This window comes from Selaginella moellendorffii, unplaced genomic scaffold (assembly GCF_000143415.4).
Source record: "Selaginella moellendorffii unplaced genomic scaffold, v1.0 SELMOscaffold_0, whole genome shotgun sequence".
Taxonomy (NCBI): Eukaryota; Viridiplantae; Streptophyta; class Lycopodiopsida; order Selaginellales; family Selaginellaceae; genus Selaginella; species Selaginella moellendorffii.
The window spans coordinates 4,051,687-4,073,427 of NW_003314261.1; the positions used below are offsets into that span (position 1 = coordinate 4,051,687).

The following is a 21,741-nucleotide window of genomic DNA, read 5'->3' on the forward strand; positions in this document are numbered from 1 at the left end:
GAAGAAGAAAAAAAAAAAGTTGTATGGACACTTACACTTAACTTGAGATTGTTTTGCAGGTTCTCCCTTATTTGCATCCTTCCAGACGCGATCAAGACATCAGTTTTGTTCGAGGAGACTTTCTCCAGGTGCTGTTTCATGTTTACTGTTTTTTTCTCAAGCGGATTAATGGCATTTCCATTTTCAGGAAGACTGGTCAGACGCCGACATTGTTTTTGCGAACGCAACATGTTTTGATGATCCATTATTCGAGCAGCTTGAGGTATGTTTATGTTTTGCTTTAGGAGGAGAAGGAAAGGAGAATTATTCTCTCCTAACTTTCCCCACCAGCAAAGAGCTACTCAGACACTGCGAAATGGCTCGATTGTGATTTCCGTTACAAAGCGGTTTTCTGGTGGCTCCTGGGAGCTTGTCCAACGGCAAGAGATGAAAATGAGCTGGGCGCCAGCGATCGTTCACGTCCAGAGGAAGAAGCAGCAAAATCCACACTCAGACAAACAAACAACAGACAATCACATCTCAGCGAAAGTGATACAGGTTCTCCAGATAGAAACTACAAAAGATCATGTCTCACAGACACTGATAACTTTCACAGATCACGAAGCGTTCGAGCAGCAACAATGACAAAATTTAGAGGTTGGTCATTCTTTCGGATAGGAAAAAACGCGATTTTGTGGGCGCTCACATGTTTCTCACGTCGGTGTTTGATTGCAGCAACAGTCACCACTACTAGGATCGAATAAAAAGAGGGGAAAAAAAAAAGCCTGCGCCGTTTCCAGTGGAAGGTCGTTCGTATGCTGGAGAGCAAGCTGGATCTCGTTCGTTTTCCTCGACAACTTGGATCTCTCATGTGGCAGCGCATCAAAGCCAGCCTTAAATTCACGCACTTTTGTTTGTAAGGTTCGTGGTTGGTGTTCTTCTGGTTCTGACTCTCTCTTTCTTTCGTTTTTCTTTCCTGATCGACTACAAAGAGTGGGATATGAGGAAGAACTTGGAACTTGTGTTCTGTGCATGGCTCAAAATCCGGCCTTTTCACATGCGCGCACGAGGTGTTTTTAGAACCGATCTCTCACTGGCAGAAACAGACGTCGACGCTCCTGGAAAATTCGCCTCTCCAGGGAGAAATCACTAAAAACTCGCCGACGCAAGCAAGCAGAGATTCATCCTTTTCTTTGCTAAGTCAACCTCCAATCATCCGGGATCAAGTAGCTGAGAAGTAAGAACTTAGTGCGATCCGGAAGATAAACAAATCACAGGCAAACAAGAGCAAAAACAATGAATTCTTCTCGAGGAACAGTTGCGACTTTAAAGGCAAAACTTGGTGGCATCAATCACAACGAGGAAAGAGAAAACGAGGGAGCATCCAAGGAGAAAGACGGACAGTCACCACTATCTACGTATACGCATACATTCAAACCGTGTTCCAGGGGGCGGTCAGCCGTAGTTATAAATCGGACACGGCTGGCTGCCAGCGAGCCAGCAGCAACAGAGAAAAAAAAAATCGAAAAAACAAGAGAAAAAGAATGAAAAAGTGGACAAAAATCACCACCTTGAAACCAGAGTCATCCGCGTTTCCTCCATTACCAGGCAAGAACACTCACACTTTGATCTTCTTCGTTTTTTCCTTTCACTACTTCGAATCTTCTCTTTAGCTCTTCTCTTCCATTTATAAACCCACTTCTCACGCCTTGTCTACGAAAGAGTGTTTTGTTCCTTGCGTCTCTCGGCCGGGTGTGGGTTGTCTCGATCCTTTCTCGCTGGTGATCCAGATGGGCTTGCTAGATTTGTAGCGGAGCAGCCAAAGTTTTCTTCTTCCATGATCCGGAAGTTTATTCGTCTATAGCATTGGTTTCTCAGCTCCAGCGATGGCCTCTCGCTAAGCCCGCTCCTTGCTCCTTTTTCTGCTTGAAACACAGCAGGAAGAGAGGGAGTTTTACTTCGCTTTCCATCTCGTGCTGGCTTGGACACCGATTTGGCAGCCCAGGAGCATGGAGCTCCGACCTGCATTGGCGGTTCTCGTGCTGCTTGTCCTCGCGAGCTGCGCCAGGGGCGAAGACCCATACCTCTACTTTGAGTGGAATGTCTCGTTTGTGGATCTGGCGCCTCTGGGAGCTCCTCAAAGAGTAAGAGCTCAAGCTTTAGCTATGTGGCCAAGTTTCTCATGGTTTTTTTTTCCTTTCTTTTTGATTCTTTTGGTTTTGTAGGTGATTGCTATCAACAACCAGCTTCCAGGGCCTGAGATCGCCGTGACCACCAACAACAACCTCGAGATCAATGTTTTCAACAGCCTGGACGAGCCTCTTCTTTTCACCTGGTAAGAGATTTTCTCAAAGAAATGTTTGGACATGGTTTCATTCAAGTTTTTTCTTCCAGGAATGCGGTGTGGATGAGGAGAAGTTCATGGCAAGACGGTGTGCTTGGAACAAATTGTCCAATCCCACCGGGAGCAAACTGGACTTACAAGTTCCAAGTGAAAGACCAGATTGGGAGTGGCTTCTACTATCCTTCGCTGCTCATGCAACGAGCTGCTGGAGGCTATGGTGGAATCCGGATTTACAACAGGGCAGTCATTGCGGTTCCATTTGCTCCACCAGCCGGAGACATCACAATGCTCATTGGAGATTGGTACAAGCAAAACCACACTGTAAGTCTCTCGTTGTTTCTTCCTTCTCTCTTCTTTAACTTGAGCTGTTCTTCGTTTTTCTCGCAGGCTTTGCGAGGAACTTTAGATGCTGGATTCATGATCGGTGCTCCGGACGGTGTGCTTATCAATGGCAGGGGTCCCTATGGATCATACTTTGTCGTAGAGCCAGGTATGTAGAACTAAGTTGGTGATAGCGATGTGAGAAGAAAAATCGATTTTTTTCTTGCAGCAAACACTTACCGATTGAGGATATCAAACGTTGGAATTTCCACAACACTCAACTTTAGAATCGAAGGCCACCGGATGCTCCTGGTGGAGACCGAGGGCTCCTACACCGTCCAGAACTTCTACGACTCGCTGGACGTTCACGTCGGCCAGTCTTACTCGGTAATCATCACCACCGATCAAGCACCGGGAGACTTCCACATTGTCGCGAGCAGTCGCTTTGGAGTTCCAGTTTTAACCGGACTGGCAACCCTCCACTACAGCAATTCTCCGTCAACTCTCGGTGGAACACTCCCCCCGGGGCCCGATCCAGGCGATGTTGGTTTCTCGTTCAATCAAGCTTGGTCCATCAGGTAGAAAAATAAAAGAGCTCTTTTTCTTCTGTTCTCGAGGATCGTTCTAAGTTCTTGTGGCTCTTTTCCAGATGGAACTTGACAGCAGGAGCTGCCAGGCCAAATCCTCAAGGCTCCTTCCACTATGGAGTGATCAACGTGTCAAGAACTATCAAGCTCTTCAACACTGCTCCCATGATCAACGGCAAGCAGCGGTTTGCGGTGAACGACATCTCCTACTTTAATCCGGACACGCCTCTCAAGCTCGCCGATTACTACAAGATCCCAGGCGTTTTCTCTCTCAACTCCATCCCGGATTCCCCCTACTTCAGCACCCCGTTCCTCGGAACCTCGGTTCTCAACGTGGACTACCACAGCTTCATCGAGATCATCTTTCAGAACAATGAGGAGGTGATCCAGTCGTGGCATATTGACGGCTACCAGTTTTTCGTGGTCGGGTACGTACTTAGATGACGAAAAGAATGAAGAAAAAATGAGTTTTTACTTGGTATGTTTCATCCAGATTCGGACCCGGAGCTTGGAACGATACCAGCAGGCTAACTTACAATCTCTACGATGCTGTTGCTCGATCCACGACCCAGGTACGTGTGCTTGGATCCTTCAGAGGTTCGTTTCTTCGTGCTCAAAGCAGGAAAACTTTGCAGGTCTATCCAATGTCCTGGACTGCAATCTTCATGTCCCTGGACAACGTCGGAATGTGGGAGATTCGCTCGCAAAACCCCGCGCGGCAATACTTGGGCCAGGATCTCTACATGCGAGTTTACAACCCGGAGGAGGCTAGGAGCACGGAGACGGCAATTCCCAGCAACGTTCTTCGCTGCGGCAAAGCCGTGGGTCTAAACTAGAAACAACCAACGACGCTCTCGATTTCTTCTGGAGGTGAAGAAAAGAGATTTTTTTTTCATTCTTTTTTATCGGAAACATGAATCTATCGTTCTGTGAGTTACAACTGAATAATTCAAGAGGGACCATGGATTCCTCGAGGGGAAATAGTCGTTCTTTTGGGTGGCTAGAACTTTAGAGAGAGTGAGAGAGGCGCACAGGTTGCTCTAGTCGTCGCGCCTCCAAAGTCGGGCATGGTAGTGTGGCTATAACAAGCATCGTCGAGCTTTTCAGTTGCTCCTCCGGATCCACTCAAGAGAGCGCTGGTGTTCTTGTGGGTGATGAGAACTCCACTGTTGCTGCTGCTACCGCTGCCGTGATCTTGCGGATTGCTGCCAATGAATCCATCGAATTGGTGGTACTGGATCTCAAATTGTTGCTGTTGCTGCTGGTATAATTGCCTCAAACTCTCGGCCTCTTTTCGAAGAGCTTCGTTGTGAGCTGCCAAAAGATCAATCGTAGAGATCATCGAAAAAAAAAAACAAGTGTTTTCTTGTAAACATACCGTCCTTGAGACGCACATTTTGCACCAATGCAGCTATCCTCTGCTTCATAACACCGTTGTCGACGTTCAAAAGAACTCTTTGGTGGTCCAAAAATGAGACCTGAGGTGTGAGTGTTGACACTTCCATCTTTTTCAAACGAAAATAGATGGTCAAAAGGTGTTGTATGAATTGATTGGCAATCTTACCTGTAAGGAACTTACGTTCTTCTCCAATTCTGCTATGTACTGTAGCTTTCTTATCCGCGACCTCTGAGCAGATTGCCTGTTTGCAATGATCCTACATTTTTTCACAAAGTTTATGAAACATAAGATCTTCACAAAAGAGAGAAAACAAAGCCTATGAAACAGAGAGAGTGCGAGAGAGGCAGAGGAAAGCATACCTTCTGGCTCTTTTCGGATCCAAGCTGGGATCGAGAGATATATCATCGTCTAGAACTTGATTGGCGACAACAACACAATCACCATCCTGGCCATCGGAGATTGTTGGCGATGAATTCTTGGGGGAGATATCAATTTTGTTCATAGAACCCTCGAGAAGAACATCTGAGAGCTGTTGTGGATTCTTGACAAGCTGCTCCTCTTTCTCATGTCTCTCATCTGTTTGTGCAATTGCTGGAGGAGGGCTGGCGTTATCGATAAAAGCGGCAGTGTCACTCACAGATCTCCTGTGTTTGACTGAGGAAGTGGTAGCACTGCTGTTGGAATAGTCGTTCATCAACCAGCCTGTGTGTCATGAATTGTGGAGAGCGAATTAAAACCCAAATCACTTGCAAGTACTTGCCTACCAGTTGAGTGGATTTTGTTGCTCCCGAAATTGGGCAATCCAAATCCAAGAGGCCATCCAAAATCTTCCATTCGATCGAGAGTGATTGATCAACAACAAACAAACTAAAAACTTTCTGGAGCGGTTTTAAGTAGAAAAGAGCCTTTTTTTCTTTAATCTCTTGAAAAAAAAAAGAGAAAGAAAATGTAACAAGAAGATGGCGAGCACGCTTGCACGTTTGGCTAAAAATGGCATCCACGATGACATCCATTAGTTTACTGCCTAAATTTGATATAATCCGCATTATTCTCAAGATTATGCGCTAAATCACATTAGGGTTACTCTAGGGCTTTGGGTAGAAGAGACGCAATGGCGCTAGTGAGGGCGGAGGTGGTGCTCAAGAAGCCCGTCACATTCGTCACAGGCAATGCCAAGAAGCTGGAGGAGGTAAAGATGATCCTCGGCAATTCCATCCCCTTCTCGACGCTGCGCGTTGATTGTAAGCTTCGCATCTAGCGGCATTGAGCAGTTTCGTTCTAAATGTTGGCTTTTCTCCAGTGCCGGAGCTTCAGGGAGAGCCCGAGGAGATCTCGAAAGAAAAGGCGCGCATTGCTGCCAAACAGGTGCCACGAATCCAAGAAGAATGTAGATAGAAAAGTTTTGGTTTTTTTTCTTGCGAAGATTGATGGAGCTGTGCTCGTCGAGGATACATGCCTGTGCTTCAATGCTCTACATGGCCTTCCAGGTTTTGAGTTCTTGGAAGCTCTTGCAGGAACTAATTCTCTTCGAATTTTTCCATTCAGGGCCTTATGTGTAAGCATTGGAAAACGCCTCATTGGTTTCGGAAAATGGATGCTTTTGTGCTTGCAGGAAGTGGTTTCTTCAAAAGCTTGGCCACGAAGGTTTGATACGATACTTCTCATTCGTTTTCTTTTTCTAGTATCTAATGTGGTGTGATGCTTCAGGCCTCAATAACATGCTGGCAGCGTACAAAGATAAATCCGCTTATGCGTTGTGCGTCTTCTCACTAGCTCTCGGGCCTGGCTTTGAGCCTATAACATTTGTTGGACGCACTGAGGTAGATTTTTCTCGGAAAAAGAGTTTTTTCTTTCTTTCCCCGTTTCTAAGAGAAGGGCGATTCACAGGGGAAGATCGTTCCAGCGAGAGGGCCAGCAGATTTCGGCTGGGATCCGGTGTTCCAGCCAGATGGAAGCGATTTTACGTGAGTGTTTTGCTCCATCATTCGCCTTCTTACATCTAGTTTTTCTCTGGGCCACAGCTACGCAGAAATGCCCAAGGACGAGAAGAATAAGATCTCTCACCGGCGCCGCGCACTGGACAAAGTCCGAGATCATTTCCGGGAGTACGATTTCGTTGTGAGGAACGATGATTCATAAATGTACCGACAAAAAATCATCTTTTCCTTTTCCTAAAAGCTTCTAGCAGCCACGAGGAAGATCTACGTAAGCAATGTAAGCTTTTGATATATCCCTCTATGCTAATCCGCTTCTCCAATGGATCGAAGGTGTGAAAGTAGAGTAAAGTGGCCCTCCAGATTCCAGCTAATGATCGGTGAATGTTGTCTCCACGTTAGCAAGTTCAAAGCGCGCGAGGCACTCGCGGGAGCAGCCCATGTGTCGTAATCCACCGCGGCTGTCGTTGATCTGACTTTGTCTACCATACGTAAAATCCCCGAGAAATGGGTTCACGTTTTTCTCGATCTCGAGATCGCCCGAATTGTGTGCCATGGCCGTGTCTCGCGACGAAGATGCGCTGGAGCAGCCGCTGCTGCAGGACGATCCAGCAAAGCTGGAGGAGGAGCTGCGGAGCTGCAACCACGATCCGGATTGCCCCGGATGCAAAGTTGCCTACCTCAAACACCCCAAGGCCGGCGCTCCACTCCGGCTGCTCCTCGGCCTCGGCTTCGTCATGCTTTGCACCTGTAAGCTCCCCTCCCCGCTGCAAGATCAAGATCACTACTAGCTAGTTGATCCCATCCTTCCTTGATTTGCAGGTCTTCCAATCTCGGTGGTCTATCCCTTCCTCTATTTCATGGTATGAGGGATCCCATGGATCACAGCGATTGATTTGTTTCTTGGCAACTTGGATGATGATCCAGGTGAAAGACTTCCACGTTGCGAGGGTGGACGCAGACATTGGATTCTACGCGGGATGGATTGGTGAGGATGAAGCTCTGGATAAGTTTCGATAAGTTTATTCGATCGACTCGTAGGATCCTCTTTCATGATCGGGAGGGCGTCAACCGGGATCCTATGGGGCAGCATTGCCGACAGATACGGTCGGAAGCCGACAATGTTCGCGGGTGTCGCATCTGTGTACGTAGCGCTACATTTTTGAATTTGGTTCCTTGAGATTTCTGCATTTCTTTAGTTGATGGCTAAAGTTTTTGGAAACAAATGCGTGCAGGGTTGTGTGGAACACGCTGTTTGGGCTGAGCACCAATTTCTGGATGGCCGTCACCACGCGCTTCCTGCTCGGCTGCTTCAATGGGATGCTGGGCGTCGTCCAGGCCTACGCATCGGAGCTCTGCAACGAAGAACAGCAGCCGCTCGGACTCTCTGTGGTAAGAAATCATCCCTTCAGTCATTTTGCAACGAGAAGAATTTGATCGATGTCTCGTTGGTCGTCAGGTAGGGACCGCTTGGGGATTTGGACTCATCGTCGGCCCCGCTTTGGGTGGCTTCTTGGCTCAAGTAATATCAAACCGAAAACTTTTGCTCAAGAATGCCGCTTGTAACGCATCGTTTTGGTTGTGATGTTTTCAGCCAGCTCTCAAGTACCCAGACGTCTTCACGAGCGGGTCACTGTTTGACCGGTAAGGTATTTTCATGAATTCTCGTTTGTTCTCACATTCTATCAATTTTCTTTCTCTCCAAGGTTTCCATACTTATTGCAAGCCCTTTGCATTTCCTCCATCGCTGTTCTTGGTTTATTTGTTGTCTGCCTCTTACCGGTAAGTGTGAACGAAAGAAGAAATAAAACCAAGTATTGTGGTTTCAGGAAACATTGCACAGGAAGAGCTCCGTGCCAAAGGTTAAAGACTTGGAGAAATCGAATCCAGGCGATTCGACAGAGGAGAAAGTGGAGTCTATCTTCAGGAACTGGCCTTTGATGGCTGCTATGACGCTATACTGTCTCTGGTCGCTCCATGATATGGCCTACGACGAGGTAAGAATGAAAGGAAAACTATGCGCGCCTATGTTGGTTGTTGCAGCTGTTCGCTCTGTGGTCCGTGAGCCCAAAGTCTTACGGGGGTCTCGGTTACACGAGTTCTCAAGTTGGATCAGTTTTAGCAGTTGCAGGTTCGAAATTACTCTTTCTTTCTCCAAACTAAATTGGTGGAACTTTTGTTGTAGGTTGTGCAATACTTGGATCTCAACTTGGAGTTTTTCCAACAATTTGTAGACTCCTTGGACCGATCCGGGCCTGTCGGTATGGAGCCGTAAGTTCCAACATGTAGTTTTTCCTTAGCGTAACACTCATTCCTTTGTGTGTTTTGAGCAGCTTATCACAATTCCCCTTCTGGTAGCATATCCATACTTTGGCAGGATTCAAGGACCTTGGCTTTCTGTAACGGTCTATGCTGCCTCGGTTGTCAAATGCATTGTCACGGTATTCTTGTCATTCTCTTTGCTTTCCAGTTTTCACACCGTAAATCTCTTCCAGACCGCCGTAATGACGGGATCATTCATACTCATCAACAATTGCGTGGTACGTTTTTCTCTGTGAAGAGAAAAAGCTGCCTCTCTTTTTTTTTTAATTGGCTCTCACTCACCATGGTTTCCTAAAAATTGGCCAGAAGCAACGCCAGAGAGGAGCCGCCAATGGTTTCTCGCTCAGCATTGTATCCGTGTTCAAAGGACTGGGCCCAGCGATTGGAGGAATAGTGTGAGTTCTTGGAGAGGAAAAAACTTTGCTAGAAAACACTGACTTCGATTCCTTTTCAGCTTTTCTTATGCTCAAAAGAGACAACATTCATGGTTCTTCCCGGGTAATGTTCCAAAATCATTTTTTTTCTTCTTCTTACTTTATTCTGACTGTTTCCAGGCGATCACTTGGTGTTCCTCTTTCTCAACGTGTTTGCGCTGCTCACGGTTCTCACATCTTTCGAGCCATTCCTGCCAAAATCGGCCAACCGGCTAATCGCTGACGACTGATAGAAGGAGGCCTTCTATTGATTTTTTAACCCTGAAGGGTGAAAATAATAAATCGTGATTAGGGTTTTGCGTCCTTTGGAATTCGAATTTTTCCATTCAGGGTGTAAGCATTGGAAAAAGCTTCAGTGGTCACGGAAAATGGATTCTTGTGTGCTTGCAGGAAAAAGCTTGGTTAGCTTTTTATGATTTCTAGCTTTCTAGGATAGTTTTCATTTTCTCTGGAATTTAATGTGTGATGCTCCAGGCCTCAAAAACATGCTGGCAGCATATAAAGATCGCAATAAATAGCACCCAACAGATGTTCCGATTGTCTTGGAGCGAGCCTCTGGAGCGATGAATAGCTCAGCGGCTATACCGGTTGGATCATCAGCGGGAGATCGCGTACCATGATCTATACAAAGCGCCAAACATGTCATACTCCAAGGACCAACACGCCGGATCTTTGCGTCTCATAGCAGCCCATGTGTAGAGCCTAACCCATCGCCACTTTGGAATTAGTCTACCATACGTAAGGTCCTCCTGGAAAACTCGTATAGAAGTATATATGAGGTCCTCTATGTTCCACTCCCATTGCACAAGAGATCTCACACTCTGGTCGATCACAATTCGGAGGATCGAGCGACACTAATTGCATTGGAAGTTTGGTCGGTCTGGATCTCGAGTCGAGTGAATTGGGTGATAGATAGATCGCATTGTTTGCCATGGCCGTGGGTCGCGACGCGCTCCACTCGAATGATCAAGATGCGCTGGACCAGCCGCTGCTACTGGATCCGGCGAAACTGGAGGCCGAGATGCGGAGCTGCAACCACGATCCGGATTGCCCCGGATGCAGAGTTGCCTACCTCAAACATCCCAAAGCCAGCGCTCCCCTGCGGCTGCTCCTCGGCCTCGCTTTTGTCCTGCTTTGCACCTGTAAGCTCCAAGATCAAGATCACTACGCGCTAGCTAGTGCTTTCGTCATAAGAAGTTTGATTCTATCCTTTTTTATCAGCTCTGCCAATCTCGGTGGTCTATCCCTTCGTCTATTTCATGGTACGGGGCGGGATCTCATGGATCGCATCGATTGATTTGTTTTCTTGGCAATTTTGGTTTCGATTCATAGGTGAAAGACTTCCACATTGCGAGGGTGGACACAGACATTGGATTCTACGCGGGGTGGATTGGTGAGGATGAAACTCTGGAGCTTTGATATGTTGTGCTGATCAAGAGATCCACTCTTAGGATCCTCTTTCATGATCGGGAGGGCGTCAACCGGGATCCTGTGGGGCAGCATTGCCGACAGATTCGGTCGGAAGCCAACAATGTTCGCGGGCGTCGCCTCGGTGTAAGTGGTGGATGCATTCCACATTTCGTTCGATCTTCTTTGCGTCGAAACATATTTAGTTCTCGAGGAGTTCTTCGCTGGTTCATGGCTGATGTTCGTGTGCAGGGTTGTGTTGAACACGCTGTTTGGGCTGAGCACCAATTTCTGGATGGCCGTCACCACGCGCTTCATCCTCGGCTGCTTCAATGGGATGCTGGGCGTCGTCCAGGCCTACGCATCGGAGCTCTGCAATGAAGAACAGCAGCCGCTTGGACTCTCTGTGGTAAATCATTCTCGCATCGCAACAAGAAAAATTTGATTGGTGTCTCGTTGGTCGTCAGGTAGGGACCGCTTGGGGATTGGGACTCATCATCGGCCCTGCCGTGGGTGGCTACCTGGCTCAAGTAAGACCAAACAAGAAAAGTTCGCTCAAGAATGTAACGCATCGTTTTGGTGGTGTGCTGCTCAGCCAGCTCTCAAGTACCCAAGCGTCTTTACGAGCGGGTCACTATTTGATCGGTAAGGCACTGAAATCTCGCGGTGTTCTCACTGACACTTTCGTTGTTCTATCTTTTCAACTTTCTCTCTGGAAGGTTTCCATACTTGTTACAGGCCCTTTGCATTTCCTCCATCGCTGTTTTTGGTCTATTCGTTGTCTGCCTCCTACCAGTAAGGCTGGCTGTATGGACGAGAAAAGAAATAGAAACTAATTTTCGTGGTTTCTATTGTTCAGGAAACTCTGCACAGGAAAAGCTCCGTGCCAAAGGTGGAAGACTTGGAGAAGTCGAATCCACTCAATTCGAAAGAGGAGAAAGTGGAGTCCATTTTCAGGAACTGGCCTTTGATGGCTGCTACGACGCTATACTGTCTTTGGTCGCTACATGATATGGCCTACAGCGAGGTAAGAAGAAAAAGCAAGAAAAGCTGTGAATCTATCTTTGTTCTTGCAGTTGTTTTCGTTGTGGTCCGTGAGCCCAAAGTCGTACGGGGGTCTCGGTTTCACGAGTTCTCAAGTTGGATCAGTTCTAGCGGTTGCAGGTTCCAATGTTCTCTTTATTCTTCAAACAAAAATGTTGGAACTTGTGTTGCAGGCTGTGCAATGCTTGGAGCTCAACTTGGAGTTTTTCCTACAGTTTGTAGAATGGTTGGACCGATCCGGGCTTGTCGGTTTGGAGCCGTAAGCTACAACACTTTTTTGTTTCTTCTCAAGCGTAACATTCCTTTTGTTTTGTTTTGTTTTGAGCAGCTCATCACAATTCCTCTGCTGGTAGCATATCCATACTTTGGCAGGATTCAAGGACCTTGGCTTTCAGTAACGGTCTATGCTGCCGCGATTCTCAAATACATTCTCACGGTAACCTTGTCTTTCTCTTTGCGTTCCAGTTTTCACACTCGTAAATCTCTTCCAGACCGCAGTATTGACGGGGTCGTTCATCCTCATCAACAATTGCGTGGTACGTTAGAGCTTTTCTCCGAAGAAAAAAGAGCTGCCTCTCTTTTTTTTTTTTTTTGCTTGACTCTCATCATGTTCTCCAACAGAAGCAACGCCAGAGAGGAGCCGCGAATGGTTTCTCGCTCAGCATTGTATCCGTTTTCAAAGGACTGGGCCCAGCGATTGGAGGAATAGTGTAAGTTCTTCGAGAGGAAAAAAGATTCGCGAGGAAACACTGACTTTGATTCCTTTTCAGCTTTTCTTATGCTCAAAAGAGACAACACTCATGGTTCTTCCCAGGTAATGTTCCAAAATCCTTTTTTTCTTTCCTTCTTCTTCTTGTTCTTACTTTATTCTGACTGTTTCCAGGCGATCACTTGGTGTTCCTCTTTCTCAACGTGTTTGCGCTGCTCACGGTTCTCACATCTTTCGAGCCATTCCTCCCAAAATCGGCCAACCGGCTAATTGCTGACGACTGATAGAAGATAAAACCAAAGATTCTTTGCGAGATCGAAACGAGATCTATGTTGTAAAATTTGTTCTTTGCGAGTGTGTAAGTTTTTCGCGAGAGTAAAGAATATTTTAGAGGACCGAGAACATTCTTTCCAGACTGTCCATGTCATACCGCAGTGAGTGCTGAGTAAGCACTGCCACATCGGCAGCTGAGTAGTGAGTCAGCAGGAGTGCGTGGGAGGAGGAATCTAGGGCAAAGCAGGGGAAGTGACGAGCACGACGGCGATCTCCGCGTGGCGCGCAGCTGGCTCGCCTCGAAGGGATCGGCGGGGCGTGGCTGCTCTCGAGATTCGTCGAGCGCCCGGCAAAGATCACTCATAGATGATTCGTCGGCGACAGACGACGAGCTTTGGGATGTGAGACAATGAGCTAGCGAGCGACCTCGCGATTTCCGCGGCCTCGGCTCCAGCGATCAATCATCTCATATCATAGGCCGCCCCAGGAGGTAGGGATCGATCTCGCTCCTTTCGCTCTCCTCCGCGCGGGCTAGTTTTCGAGCGATCAGGGCTTGGGTATGGAGGAGAGCGTGATCAAGGAAGAATGTGGGGTCACCACCGAGGAGGCAAAGGGCGTAGTGGAGGAGGAGAAGAGGGAAGTCATTGAAGAGGACAGGCACAGTCGCGAGGAGGAAAAAGAAGAGGGGGGATTTGACAAGTCCACGCGGAAGGAGAGCAGTCCCGCGGTTTCACTCAAGCCCGACTTGAACGAGATCGATCGCGAGGAGGAGGAAAGGGGCGAGGAAGAGAAGAAAGAAGAAGCTGACCAAGATGTGGTGGTGCTCTCCAAGAGCTCCGGCAGTCCCGAGAAGCTAGAAGCGAAGGACAAGGCGATGGCTACTCCAGCGAAGGATGATTTGCTGCTCACGCTCGGTGGGAGCTGGGGCGCTGGCGAAAGTAAGAAGCTCTTCCCGCCGGAGACGACGATCAAGGCCAGGAAGCCGTCTTCTTCGCTGGGAGGAGGCGGCGGCGGTGGTGGTGGTGGTGGAGAGATATCTCTGTCACTGGGTTCTTCCGGGTGTAACGCTCCCTCGGCTTCACTGGTGAGTGGGAAGATGAGCGTTCGCTCCATCTCGAACACCACCACCGTGAACACTAGATCCTTCGTCCACAATCCCAGCTGCTCGCTCACGCACAACTCGCTGGATGATCTCAACTCCAGCGCGACGCAGTACGTTGCTGGGCACGAGAACGAGACGGTGTCTCACGGTGGTCTCTTCGGTCCTCAGGGGATCATCCAGAGAAGTAGGAATCCTTTCCCGGACAGTGGAGCTCTCGCTGCTGCTGCTGCTGCTCACAAGAACAACGTGGCCACCACCACCACCAACAACAACAATGGCACCACCACCACCACCACCATCACCAGGAGCAGCAACAGTGCCGGTTTCCAGCACCAGCACCAAGTTCCACCACCCGTCAAGTGGAACTCTTACAACTTGGAGCAGTATCACGCCTTGTTCCCAGATCTCAAGGAGGGCTTTCGAAAGCACGCTGGTACGCGACGGGGCAAGCACAAGGCGGCCGAGGAGAGGTCCCTCCAAGGAGAGAACCGTGTGGGGCTGTACGAGGTGGCGGCGGATCCCGTAGCGGTGGTGGCCAACAAGCTCCAGGAGCTCCCGGATATCTTCCTCGAGGACTTGAAGAAGTCACTCACGGAGATGCTCGGCAGCGTGGAGAAGCGGGACGAGTTCCTGCGGCTGCAAAGAATCCTCCAGCGGCGGAACGACCTCTCGGCCGAGAACCTCTACGTTGCCCACCGCACGCAGCTGGAGCTCCTGGTGGCGATGAAGACGGGCATCCAGGCTTTTCTTCTCTGCGAGAACCGGATGTCTACTGCGGCTCTCGTGGAGGTTTTCCTCCAGAAGCGGTGCCGCAACTTCGCGTGCCAGAACCAGCTCCCTACTGACGACTGCGACTGCCAGTTTTGCTCACAAAAGGAGGGATTTTGCAGCGGGTGTATGTGCATCGCCTGCTCCAAGTTCGACTTCATGGCCAACACTTGCCGCTGGGTTGGCTGCGACTTTTGCCTCCACTGGTGCCACACCGACTGTGGGATCCGACTGTCGTATATCAAGCCCGGGAGTGCTCAAGGTGGAAAGCAGTCGGAGATGCAGTTCGTGTGCGTGGCTTGCGGCCATGCCTCGGACTTGTTTGGCTTCGTCCGGGAGGTGTTTACGACGTACGCCAAGGATTGGAGCGCCGAGACTCTGCGGCAGGAGCTCGACTGTATCCAGAGGATATTCCGGCGCAGCCAGGACTCTAGAGGGAAACAGCTGTGCTGGATTGCCGAGAAAATGCTGGGCAAGGTGGAGGGATGCGGTGACACTTCCGAGTTATGCGAGACGATCGTCCGGTTCTTCCAAGGTAAAAATCTTGTTTTTCCTAATTTTCGTTAACGAAAACGCTGTCCTGCAGAGGGGAAGATCGATTTGGAGACGGCCAAAGTGCAGCAGCAGCAGCAGCAGCAGCATGGAGGTGGAGAAGTTCCTGCGGGTGCGGTTGCAGTTCGAAGCGGCAGCTACGCGAATGCTGCGGAGGAAATGGTGGCGAAGAGCAAGAGTGGTTCTGGGAACGGCAACTTGCAGATTCTCGACCGGGAGCTCGAGGCCAAGAGGAACGAGATTGCCGAGATGCAGTACAGCCGGGCGAGGAAGCGGAGCGAGATCGAGGAGATGGAGAGCGCCATCCACATAAAGCAGGCCGAGGCCAAGATGTTCCAGCTGCGAGCCGACGAGGCCCGGCTCGAGGCGGAGAGGCTGCGGAAGATCGTGCTGGCCAAGAGCGAGAAGATGGAGGAGGAGTACGTCGCCAAGGGGTACAAGCTCCACGTTAACAACGCGGTGGAGAAGAGGAAGCGGTGCTTTGTGGAGTACCAGATGCTGGAGAAGGGGCTCCAGGACTTCAACTCGATGAAGAGCAAGCTGGTGACGGACGTGCACGACGTGCTCATGAAGATGGACGTGATGAAACGCAACAAGATGCTGTGAGTGGGGGTCGAGCTTTTCCGATAAGAGAGAGAGAAGAAAGATCGCAAGAGCTCTCTGGAGGAAAGAACACACACAGGAAGAAGCGAAAACTTCGTCACAACTGGTAAATCTTAGCTCATTTTTGTTAAACTTCCGAAAGCTTGCTAGATCAAGTTTGGGTGTGGACGTTCTTAGAGAGCTCCGAGAAGGAGGTCCTTGTTATATGGCCGGACTACTCTGTGAATAAGAACCCAACGCTTGCTTGTGAAAAGAATCGAAGATCCCTATGGATTGTTTGATCATGCCCAAGAACAAGGAGTATGGAACCATCCTCGCGAAGTACTCGATCCACGGTCCGATCCAAGGCCCCGCGCGCTAGATCGAAGGCGCCGCACCGCTAGTACATGCTGACCAGCGGGAATTCGATGTGGAATCGGGGGCGAGAGATCGAGATCAGGAGGCGTGTTCTTGGCATCGCTGGAAGAGGGCAGGCGACTGGTAGCGAGATTCCCAGCGATCGCGAGCGATGTGATGCGCTCTTGCTGGGTCCTCGCGCGTAATGCCAGCGATCTAAAAGCGCTCGCTCCTGGATGGAATCCCTCCAGATAGAACAGTCTCGCATTTGCCCCGTCAGGGCATTTGCTGGGATAGACTGCGAGAGGGCATTCGATCAAAGATCTCTTTGGCCTCGGCGTCTGACGAGTCGCGCGGTCTGGCTGATCGAGAAGACCATGGGATGGGATGATTTCTGGACGAGAGAGTGGAGCTTCTTGGTTGAGTTTGGCTCTGGCAAAAGCTTAAGAGATTCTAGGCTGGGTTGGAGCCTGCCTTGTTCTAGAGCGCTTGCAAGCTTATCACTGTGACTACCAGTGACAAGAACGATGGCGATCTTTTAGAAAAACTATCCTGGAAGAACTAGAGGCATGAAAGACCATCACATTGTCAAAAGAAAAGCCCAGAACCGGGATGAAAATGAAGTACCAGCAACAACCACCACCGTGGCGAGAAAACTCAATAGGAGCTCGTCTGGTTCTTAGTTGTGAACACCATTTCATCAACAGAGAAGCTTTTCTTCTGCAAAAAAACAGGATCAAAATCAGAAAGTGAGAAGAAAAAATCTTCTTTCCTACCTGTTTGCAGCAGCCGCCCTGGCAATCCGAGTACTTGCTCGGACAACACATGTACTGCGAGCACTTGGATCCGATAGCCGGTTCTATGCAGCAGCAAGTCATTGCCGAGGGACAACTCTGGCTGCCACCGCAAGGAGGTGGCTTGCTCCCTGGAGCTGCTCCAGTCGGATAGGATGGGAACGCATTGATGTTGAGAATACCATATGGTTCTCCTCCCTGTCTCTTGATACGGATGTATCCGCCTTCGCCCCAGCCATAGCCCCACGAGTTTTTCGCGATCCAGTAGGGAACACCGTTGAGAGTATCATATCCAACAACGAGGAGTGATGTAGTGGTGACCGCGTCCGCGAAAGGTCCAGTGTAGATTCCCTGTCGCGAGGGAAAGATGTCAGGAAAATAAAGGATAGCTGCAATTCACTTACGCTGCGGTAATTGATGAACTGCGGCGTTGTTCCGTCGACTATCACCGCGACAGGCTGCTTTGCAACAGCATTAAGCAGTTCTGTATCGTCACTTGACGAGTAGATCCTCTCCACGCCAGAAATGGTAACCAAAGAAGATGGCTACCAAAATCAAAGATTCAAGAGTTCAGTAAAGAAACCAAATGTATAGAACAAGAAGAAAGAACTCACGAGTGGTTTGCATTGTCCAATTGTCCCAGTGTATGGATAAAGTTTTTCAGTCGTCAAGCCATTCTCCGCAACGTAATCCAGAGCGAAAACGGGATCGAGAGTGGTGCATTTGTTTGCCTCGTCAACACAATCCAGGAGCTGCTGAGCGGAAAGGTCCTGCAGCCTATTGCCGTCGATTGCGAGCCTCCCCTCCACGGCTCCAGTTGCTGCATACGTCCAGCTAGCTCCTGAAAATGCTCAAACCCGAAGTGTCAGAAAAGAGAGAAGCAAGGGATGTTTTTTCTTGCCTTTGCAGCTGCTGCCAATGTCCTTCACGCGAGCAACAACAGCTCCCTTTCGCCTCCAGTCAATGGACGCTGGTGCAGCCACGCTGGAGACCTCCTCCTTGACGGAGCCCCACTTCTTCATCAGATCCTTGACGTCAACACGAGGGAGCCGAGCTTCCATTTCTTCCTGGCTCTGGTCCGAGAACTGATTGAGACCGAGCTGGTAAGAATGCTGCTGGCTGTTGTGAGCCTGGATCTGGAACAGCTTCTCCTTGAACACTTCCCGCCTGAGCAGCCTCTCATCTTCAGTGCCATACCTCTTCCCGTGCTCTTCGCACCACGCATCAAACAATGCAGTGATGCGGTCTTCCGACTCAAGATCGGCCGGCGAGAAATCCAAATGACCACCGTGCGCTGCCGCAAGACCAAATGCCACTACCAGTGAAACGAAAACAACAAGCGACCGGAGGCTCGCCATCTCTGCCTATCCGCTCTTGCGGGCCTCCTCCAGTTAACCGTCCTTTATATCCACAATCTCACCACCACGAGGAAAACGTGTCGTCGCACGAGGAAAACCAGTCGACGAAAAAGCTTCATGCCAGTGTCCTAGTCCCTCTTATATCGGTGGCATCCGCAAGTGTATGTCTCCGTTCTCGCACGTCGTGTCCCCAGTCCACTCACTCTGCTCTCCCTTGTAATCCGAATCTACGACCCCGAAAACACCACTGTGAGCTCCCCCCAGTGGCTCGTCCTCAAAGTGGTCGAAGAAGGCCCTCCCAGACCAAGGCCAATCGTCGTTCCACTTCCCTCTCATGGCTGTTGCTCGCCACTCCTGGTCAGCGATCATCTCTGGAGTGAGCCCCCAGTTCTCAAGCTCCTGCCTGCTGTGGTGCACGGCTAAACTGTACTCCCCTCCACTCCCGAGCTGCATCACCCTGATCTCGCAGTTCTGTGGATTGTTGAGCAGCTCGAATTGCTCCGTCGTCCACTTGAACCACCGCATGAGAAACACTCGCATCGTCAGCCCGTGCGAGACGATGATGAGGTTCAAGTCGGATGACTTTGAGCGGTTTAGCCTGTTCATGTCGATGTCTCGCCATAGAGATTCGAGAAAGCCTGCCGCAAAGACGAAGAACACTACGTAAGAAAGACAAAGAACACACACAAAAAAAATAAAGCGAGGAAACGTACTTGTGACTCGATCAAACACATCAGCTGCCGATTCCCCCTCTGGAAATCGATAGAAAAATCGCCCAAATCTATCCCGAGTCTCCTTCACCACTTTCATCACCTCCATGCACTGGAAGTTCCCGAAGTCCTGCTCGCGGATCCGTGGCTCCTCCCTCACGCCCAGGATGCGCTCCTTCTCAAACGCCCGCCCGATGCCGCGCAGCGTGCAGCGCGTCCGCTTGTACGGCGAAACGTAGAAATACACCTTCCAGTCGTCGCGCACGTCGCGCTCGATGATCCTGCGTACCTCTTGCCCGCACGCGATTGCCTGCTGGAATCCGCCCTCGGTGAGATGGATCTTGTAGTCCGCCACGGACGAGTACTTGGATTCGTCCACATTCCCCTCGCTCTGGCCGTGGCGCACCAGGATTATCCGCGTCGGCCGCCGCGCCCTGCTCTCCTCGGCCATCATCCGCGCGAATCGCGATCGATCGTAAACCCTAAACCTCTTCTTGCAAGAACCCTGATCGCAATGCCCGCCACCGCCGATCGCGAAACAAGCGCTGGAATGCCGCGGTGGGATTGGCGGCGACGCCGCTACTTATACGCAATTCCAGCCTCCAATCTCACATCCTTCCCACCCACATTCGCGCCGTGGTCGCCCATCGCCCACCTTTGACACGAACAAATAAGCGATCGTGATGCCACGATCTCGCTGACGTGGTCGGCCAGCCGGGAGTGGCCTGTCGCTGACGTGTATCCCCGCGTAGTGACGTGTTCATGTTTGCTGACGTGTTTTCACAATAGTTGCCAGCGTGTCAAACTTTGGGTTTATTGAAAGAATTTCTTTGGTTTATATACACAGTTCTTCTTTGTCCTAGCTATAGAGCTCCAATTCGATTCTTCTTGTTTCAAGAGCTCCTCTCCCAGCTCACGATCCCATCGCCCTCTCGCCCAAAAAACTCCTGCATTGCTCCATTCGTGGACGCCAGCTCCATCTCCCCGGCGATCCATCCCTCCTCCCCCTGGCTCAGCGCCCTCGACAGCCTCAAGATCTCCTTCTCCGTCTCCTCCCTGGCGAATCCTCCGCCATCCTTGGAGCTAAACTTCTCAAACTCGTCGCCGCCACCACCACCACCACCGCTACTCGCTTCCAAAAACTCGGTCGTCGTCCCCAAAACTTCGCCTTGTTGTTCTTGCTCTTCTTTCTCTTCTTCTTCTTCCTCCTCATCCTCCTCCTCCAGCTCCTCCTCCTCCTCTTCTTCCTCCTCCTCCCGTACTCCTCCAGCCACCGCCTCCACGACCTCCTCCTCGTCTGTGTACTCCGACTCCCAGTCCTCCTCCTCGGGCGGCGGCGGGAGATCGCTCTCGTCGTCGTCCGAGTCCACATTCTCTCGATCAAACCGGTTCTGGAGCGCGCGCCGCCGGAGCACAAACACGTTGAAGTAGTAGCTCACCAGCTCGCGCCGCCGCCGCGATGGGAACGCGTAGCGCAGTGGCGTCCAGAAGTTCCTGCGCTGCGACGCCGGGTTGAGCCTCACCACCTCCCCGAAGATCTTCTCCTCCTGCTCCGTCCACCTCCGCGACACACACTCCCCCATCTCCTCCAGCCCGAGCTTGACGTAAACCAGCGCTCCCACCTCTCTCGCCACCTTTCCCCGGCTCTCGTCTACGTGCCGCCTCGCGCACTCCACCGAGCCCCGATCTTCGCAGCCACACTCCTGGCTTCTACCCTTCCCTACGCGCTCGCTGTCGTCGCAAGAGCTCTGGATTTCTTCCGGAGAACCCGGCGGCCAGACCCTCTCGCCGATCCAGGCTTCCTCCTCCTCGTCCACCTCCTTGGGCTTGTCCGGATCCCAGTGGGGAACCTCGGCCTGGTAGTCGGGGCCGATTGGAACTCCTTTGATCCTCGGCAGGAGGCCCTCCAAGGCGGCCTGGAAGAAGCGCGAGGGAGCCGGGGAGCTGATGCTGGATTCCTGAACCGGGAAGCACAGCTCCAGGCTCGAGATCTCCTGGGACGAGCTGTTGTCCCGGGTTGGCTCCGAGGAGCCTTTGAGGCACGCTTCCGTGCTCGAGTCGTCGAAGCGGACCTGGAAGAACTTGGAAGACAAAGTTTGAGACAAGAGAATCGAAGATGGAAAGAAAGATTGGAGTACCTTGTGGTTGTGGTGGTGGTGGTGGTGCTGGAAGTTGTCCGATGGATCAATGTCCACTACCTCGTCCTCGGCTCCCCCGGACTCTAGAACAAACTCGTCCTCGCTCTTGCGCGTCAAAGCCTCGTCTTGGTGCTTCAAACACTTTGCGGGCGGGAAGGAAACACAGTGCTCGAGCGATCGCTTGTGTTGTCCTATCATCGCGAACGAGACTGTCGAAAGAAAATAATCGATTCCATCAAACATCCCCAGGAGTACAATCAAAATTCGCTAAATTGCCTCATACAAAAATTATCAAAGAAAAACAACTTGCAAGAAAAAAGGAGTTAAGGAAAAAAAAATTATCTAGGGTTAGGGCTCGACAGGGAAAAACACCAAACGCACCTTTCGATCTCGAGGATTGTCACAGATCTAGTCCCCAAGAAATCCTCCAGGAACAAGATCGATCCGGAGAGAAATCAATCTAATCGAAAATTCTCGCCACGAGAAAAAAAAGCCCCAAAATTCTTCGCTACCCTAAAAACCCTAGCTGCAAGGAGCGAGCGCGATCCACAGCCTATAGCCGCGCCGTGGCCATGCCAATCCAATCCAGTCCCAACCCAAATGGATCCCCACTCCAAAACCCAAGTG

General features: G+C 50.4%; 9 protein-coding genes across 10 annotated transcripts; 5 read left to right on the plus strand and 4 right to left on the minus strand.

Moving 5' to 3' along the window:
• The first annotated feature begins 1,551 nt into the window (after nt 1–1,551).
• Nucleotides 1,552–4,205, plus strand: LOC9641953 (monocopper oxidase-like protein SKU5). The gene is made up of 8 exons (XM_002960372.2): nt 1,552–2,123; nt 2,205–2,314; nt 2,374–2,644; nt 2,711–2,813; nt 2,874–3,222; nt 3,294–3,659; nt 3,725–3,803; nt 3,867–4,205. The coding sequence occupies exons 1-8, from the start codon at nt 1,989–1,991 to the stop codon at nt 4,065–4,067; spliced, it is 1,614 nt and encodes a 537-aa protein (XP_002960418.1). The 5' UTR covers nt 1,552–1,988; the 3' UTR covers nt 4,068–4,205.
• Nucleotides 4,206–4,216: 11 nt separating this feature from the next.
• LOC9641954 (basic leucine zipper 19) lies at nt 4,217–5,475 on the minus strand. The gene is made up of 5 exons (XM_024674296.1): nt 5,395–5,475; nt 4,990–5,332; nt 4,796–4,886; nt 4,610–4,736; nt 4,217–4,545 (listed from the first exon to the last, which is right to left on the minus strand). The coding sequence occupies exons 1-5, from the start codon at nt 5,462–5,464 to the stop codon at nt 4,232–4,234; spliced, it is 945 nt and encodes a 314-aa protein (XP_024530064.1). The 5' UTR covers nt 5,465–5,475; the 3' UTR covers nt 4,217–4,231.
• A 251-nt stretch (nt 5,476–5,726) lies between these two features.
• On the plus strand, nt 5,727–6,891 carry LOC9641955 (inosine triphosphate pyrophosphatase). Its single transcript, XM_024675091.1, has 8 exons — nt 5,727–5,871; nt 5,931–5,995; nt 6,054–6,117; nt 6,176–6,185; nt 6,243–6,274; nt 6,338–6,450; nt 6,518–6,594; nt 6,652–6,891. Exons 1-8 carry the CDS (start codon nt 5,742–5,744, stop codon nt 6,767–6,769), a joined length of 609 nt encoding a protein of 202 aa, XP_024530859.1. The 5' UTR covers nt 5,727–5,741; the 3' UTR covers nt 6,770–6,891.
• A 163-nt stretch (nt 6,892–7,054) lies between these two features.
• Nucleotides 7,055–9,623, plus strand: LOC112346341 (protein ZINC INDUCED FACILITATOR-LIKE 1-like). Its single transcript, XM_024675082.1, has 16 exons — nt 7,055–7,314; nt 7,387–7,427; nt 7,492–7,552; nt 7,606–7,708; nt 7,800–7,956; nt 8,024–8,086; nt 8,159–8,208; nt 8,271–8,346; nt 8,394–8,561; nt 8,608–8,695; nt 8,750–8,835; nt 8,898–9,005; nt 9,060–9,104; nt 9,193–9,281; nt 9,341–9,384; nt 9,441–9,623. Exons 1-16 carry the CDS (start codon nt 7,119–7,121, stop codon nt 9,548–9,550), a joined length of 1,485 nt encoding a protein of 494 aa, XP_024530850.1. The 5' UTR covers nt 7,055–7,118; the 3' UTR covers nt 9,551–9,623.
• A 377-nt stretch (nt 9,624–10,000) lies between these two features.
• LOC9632062 (protein ZINC INDUCED FACILITATOR-LIKE 1) lies at nt 10,001–12,893 on the plus strand. The gene is made up of 16 exons (XM_024677120.1): nt 10,001–10,462; nt 10,542–10,582; nt 10,653–10,713; nt 10,772–10,874; nt 10,980–11,136; nt 11,195–11,257; nt 11,323–11,372; nt 11,447–11,522; nt 11,587–11,754; nt 11,804–11,891; nt 11,945–12,030; nt 12,100–12,207; nt 12,263–12,307; nt 12,393–12,481; nt 12,542–12,585; nt 12,655–12,893. The coding sequence occupies exons 1-16, from the start codon at nt 10,252–10,254 to the stop codon at nt 12,762–12,764; spliced, it is 1,500 nt and encodes a 499-aa protein (XP_024532888.1). The 5' UTR covers nt 10,001–10,251; the 3' UTR covers nt 12,765–12,893.
• A 94-nt stretch (nt 12,894–12,987) lies between these two features.
• Nucleotides 12,988–16,031, plus strand: LOC9641956 (OBERON-like protein). The gene is made up of 2 exons (XM_002960375.2): nt 12,988–15,158; nt 15,210–16,031. Exons 1-2 carry the CDS (start codon nt 13,313–13,315, stop codon nt 15,779–15,781), a joined length of 2,418 nt encoding a protein of 805 aa, XP_002960421.2. The 5' UTR covers nt 12,988–13,312; the 3' UTR covers nt 15,782–16,031.
• A 649-nt stretch (nt 16,032–16,680) lies between these two features.
• LOC9641957 (ervatamin-B) lies at nt 16,681–18,366 on the minus strand. The gene is made up of 5 exons (XM_002961014.2): nt 17,810–18,366; nt 17,523–17,749; nt 17,313–17,453; nt 16,891–17,259; nt 16,681–16,834 (listed from the first exon to the last, which is right to left on the minus strand). The coding sequence occupies exons 1-5, from the start codon at nt 18,264–18,266 to the stop codon at nt 16,772–16,774; spliced, it is 1,257 nt and encodes a 418-aa protein (XP_002961060.1). The 5' UTR covers nt 18,267–18,366; the 3' UTR covers nt 16,681–16,771.
• On the minus strand, nt 18,341–19,613 carry LOC9641958 (phosphoglycerate mutase-like protein AT74). The gene is made up of 2 exons (XM_002961015.2): nt 18,980–19,613; nt 18,341–18,904 (listed from the first exon to the last, which is right to left on the minus strand). The coding sequence occupies exons 1-2, from the start codon at nt 19,428–19,430 to the stop codon at nt 18,405–18,407; spliced, it is 951 nt and encodes a 316-aa protein (XP_002961061.2). The 5' UTR covers nt 19,431–19,613; the 3' UTR covers nt 18,341–18,404.
• A 161-nt stretch (nt 19,614–19,774) lies between these two features.
• Nucleotides 19,775–21,610, minus strand: LOC112346178. 2 transcript variants are annotated; one of them, XM_024674483.1, is made up of 3 exons: nt 21,496–21,610; nt 21,115–21,323; nt 19,775–21,048 (listed from the first exon to the last, which is right to left on the minus strand). In XM_024674483.1, exons 2-3 carry the CDS (start codon nt 21,310–21,312, stop codon nt 19,870–19,872), a joined length of 1,377 nt encoding a protein of 458 aa, XP_024530251.1. In that variant the 5' UTR covers nt 21,313–21,323; nt 21,496–21,610; the 3' UTR covers nt 19,775–19,869. The 2 variants fall into 2 exon arrangements, with proteins under 2 accessions (XP_024530251.1, XP_024530244.1); XM_024674476.1 differs by having other exon boundaries at nt 19,775–21,057.
• Between the last annotated feature and the right edge of the window lie 131 nt (nt 21,611–21,741).

Coding starts and splice junctions, on each gene's coding strand:
- LOC112346341 (XM_024675082.1), top strand. CDS start 7,119: ATGGCCGTGTCTCGCGACGAAGATGCGCTGGAGCAGCCGCTGCTGCAG. Junction 7,428..7,491: donor ATCCCTTCCTCTATTTCATG/GTATGAGGGATC, acceptor ATGATGATCCAG/GTGAAAGACTTCCACGTTGC. Junction 9,385..9,440: donor ACATTCATGGTTCTTCCCGG/GTAATGTTCCAA, acceptor GACTGTTTCCAG/GCGATCACTTGGTGTTCCTC.
- LOC9641956 (XM_002960375.2), top strand. CDS start 13,313: ATGGAGGAGAGCGTGATCAAGGAAGAATGTGGGGTCACCACCGAGGAG. Junction 15,159..15,209: donor GATCGTCCGGTTCTTCCAAG/GTAAAAATCTTG, acceptor GCTGTCCTGCAG/AGGGGAAGATCGATTTGGAG.
- LOC9641953 (XM_002960372.2), top strand. CDS start 1,989: ATGGAGCTCCGACCTGCATTGGCGGTTCTCGTGCTGCTTGTCCTCGCG. Junction 2,124..2,204: donor CTCTGGGAGCTCCTCAAAGA/GTAAGAGCTCAA, acceptor TTGGTTTTGTAG/GTGATTGCTATCAACAACCA. Junction 2,315..2,373: donor GAGCCTCTTCTTTTCACCTG/GTAAGAGATTTT, acceptor TTTTTCTTCCAG/GAATGCGGTGTGGATGAGGA.
- LOC9641957 (XM_002961014.2), bottom strand. CDS start 18,266: ATGGCGAGCCTCCGGTCGCTTGTTGTTTTCGTTTCACTGGTAGTGGCA. Junction 17,454..17,522: donor TTGGACAATGCAAACCACTC/GTGAGTTCTTTC, acceptor TGATTTTGGTAG/CCATCTTCTTTGGTTACCAT. Junction 17,260..17,312: donor AGTTCATCAATTACCGCAGC/GTAAGTGAATTG, acceptor CCCTCGCGACAG/GGAATCTACACTGGACCTTT.
- LOC9641955 (XM_024675091.1), top strand. CDS start 5,742: ATGGCGCTAGTGAGGGCGGAGGTGGTGCTCAAGAAGCCCGTCACATTC. Junction 5,872..5,930: donor CTCGACGCTGCGCGTTGATT/GTAAGCTTCGCA, acceptor GCTTTTCTCCAG/TGCCGGAGCTTCAGGGAGAG. Junction 6,595..6,651: donor CCAGATGGAAGCGATTTTAC/GTGAGTGTTTTG, acceptor TCTGGGCCACAG/CTACGCAGAAATGCCCAAGG.
- LOC9632062 (XM_024677120.1), top strand. CDS start 10,252: ATGGCCGTGGGTCGCGACGCGCTCCACTCGAATGATCAAGATGCGCTG. Junction 11,137..11,194: donor AGCCGCTTGGACTCTCTGTG/GTAAATCATTCT, acceptor GTTGGTCGTCAG/GTAGGGACCGCTTGGGGATT. Junction 12,308..12,392: donor TCCTCATCAACAATTGCGTG/GTACGTTAGAGC, acceptor GTTCTCCAACAG/AAGCAACGCCAGAGAGGAGC.
- LOC9641958 (XM_002961015.2), bottom strand. CDS start 19,430: ATGATGGCCGAGGAGAGCAGGGCGCGGCGGCCGACGCGGATAATCCTG. Junction 18,905..18,979: donor TGTGTTTGATCGAGTCACAA/GTACGTTTCCTC, acceptor TCTTTGCGGCAG/GCTTTCTCGAATCTCTATGG.
- LOC112346178 (XM_024674476.1), bottom strand. CDS start 21,312: ATGATAGGACAACACAAGCGATCGCTCGAGCACTGTGTTTCCTTCCCG. Junction 21,058..21,114: donor ACCACCACCACAACCACAAG/GTACTCCAATCT, acceptor TTGTCTTCCAAG/TTCTTCCAGGTCCGCTTCGA.
- LOC9641954 (XM_024674296.1), bottom strand. CDS start 5,464: ATGGAAGATTTTGGATGGCCTCTTGGATTTGGATTGCCCAATTTCGGG. Junction 4,887..4,989: donor GATCCGAAAAGAGCCAGAAG/GTATGCTTTCCT, acceptor GAAAAAATGTAG/GATCATTGCAAACAGGCAAT. Junction 4,737..4,795: donor AGAACGTAAGTTCCTTACAG/GTAAGATTGCCA, acceptor CGTTTGAAAAAG/ATGGAAGTGTCAACACTCAC.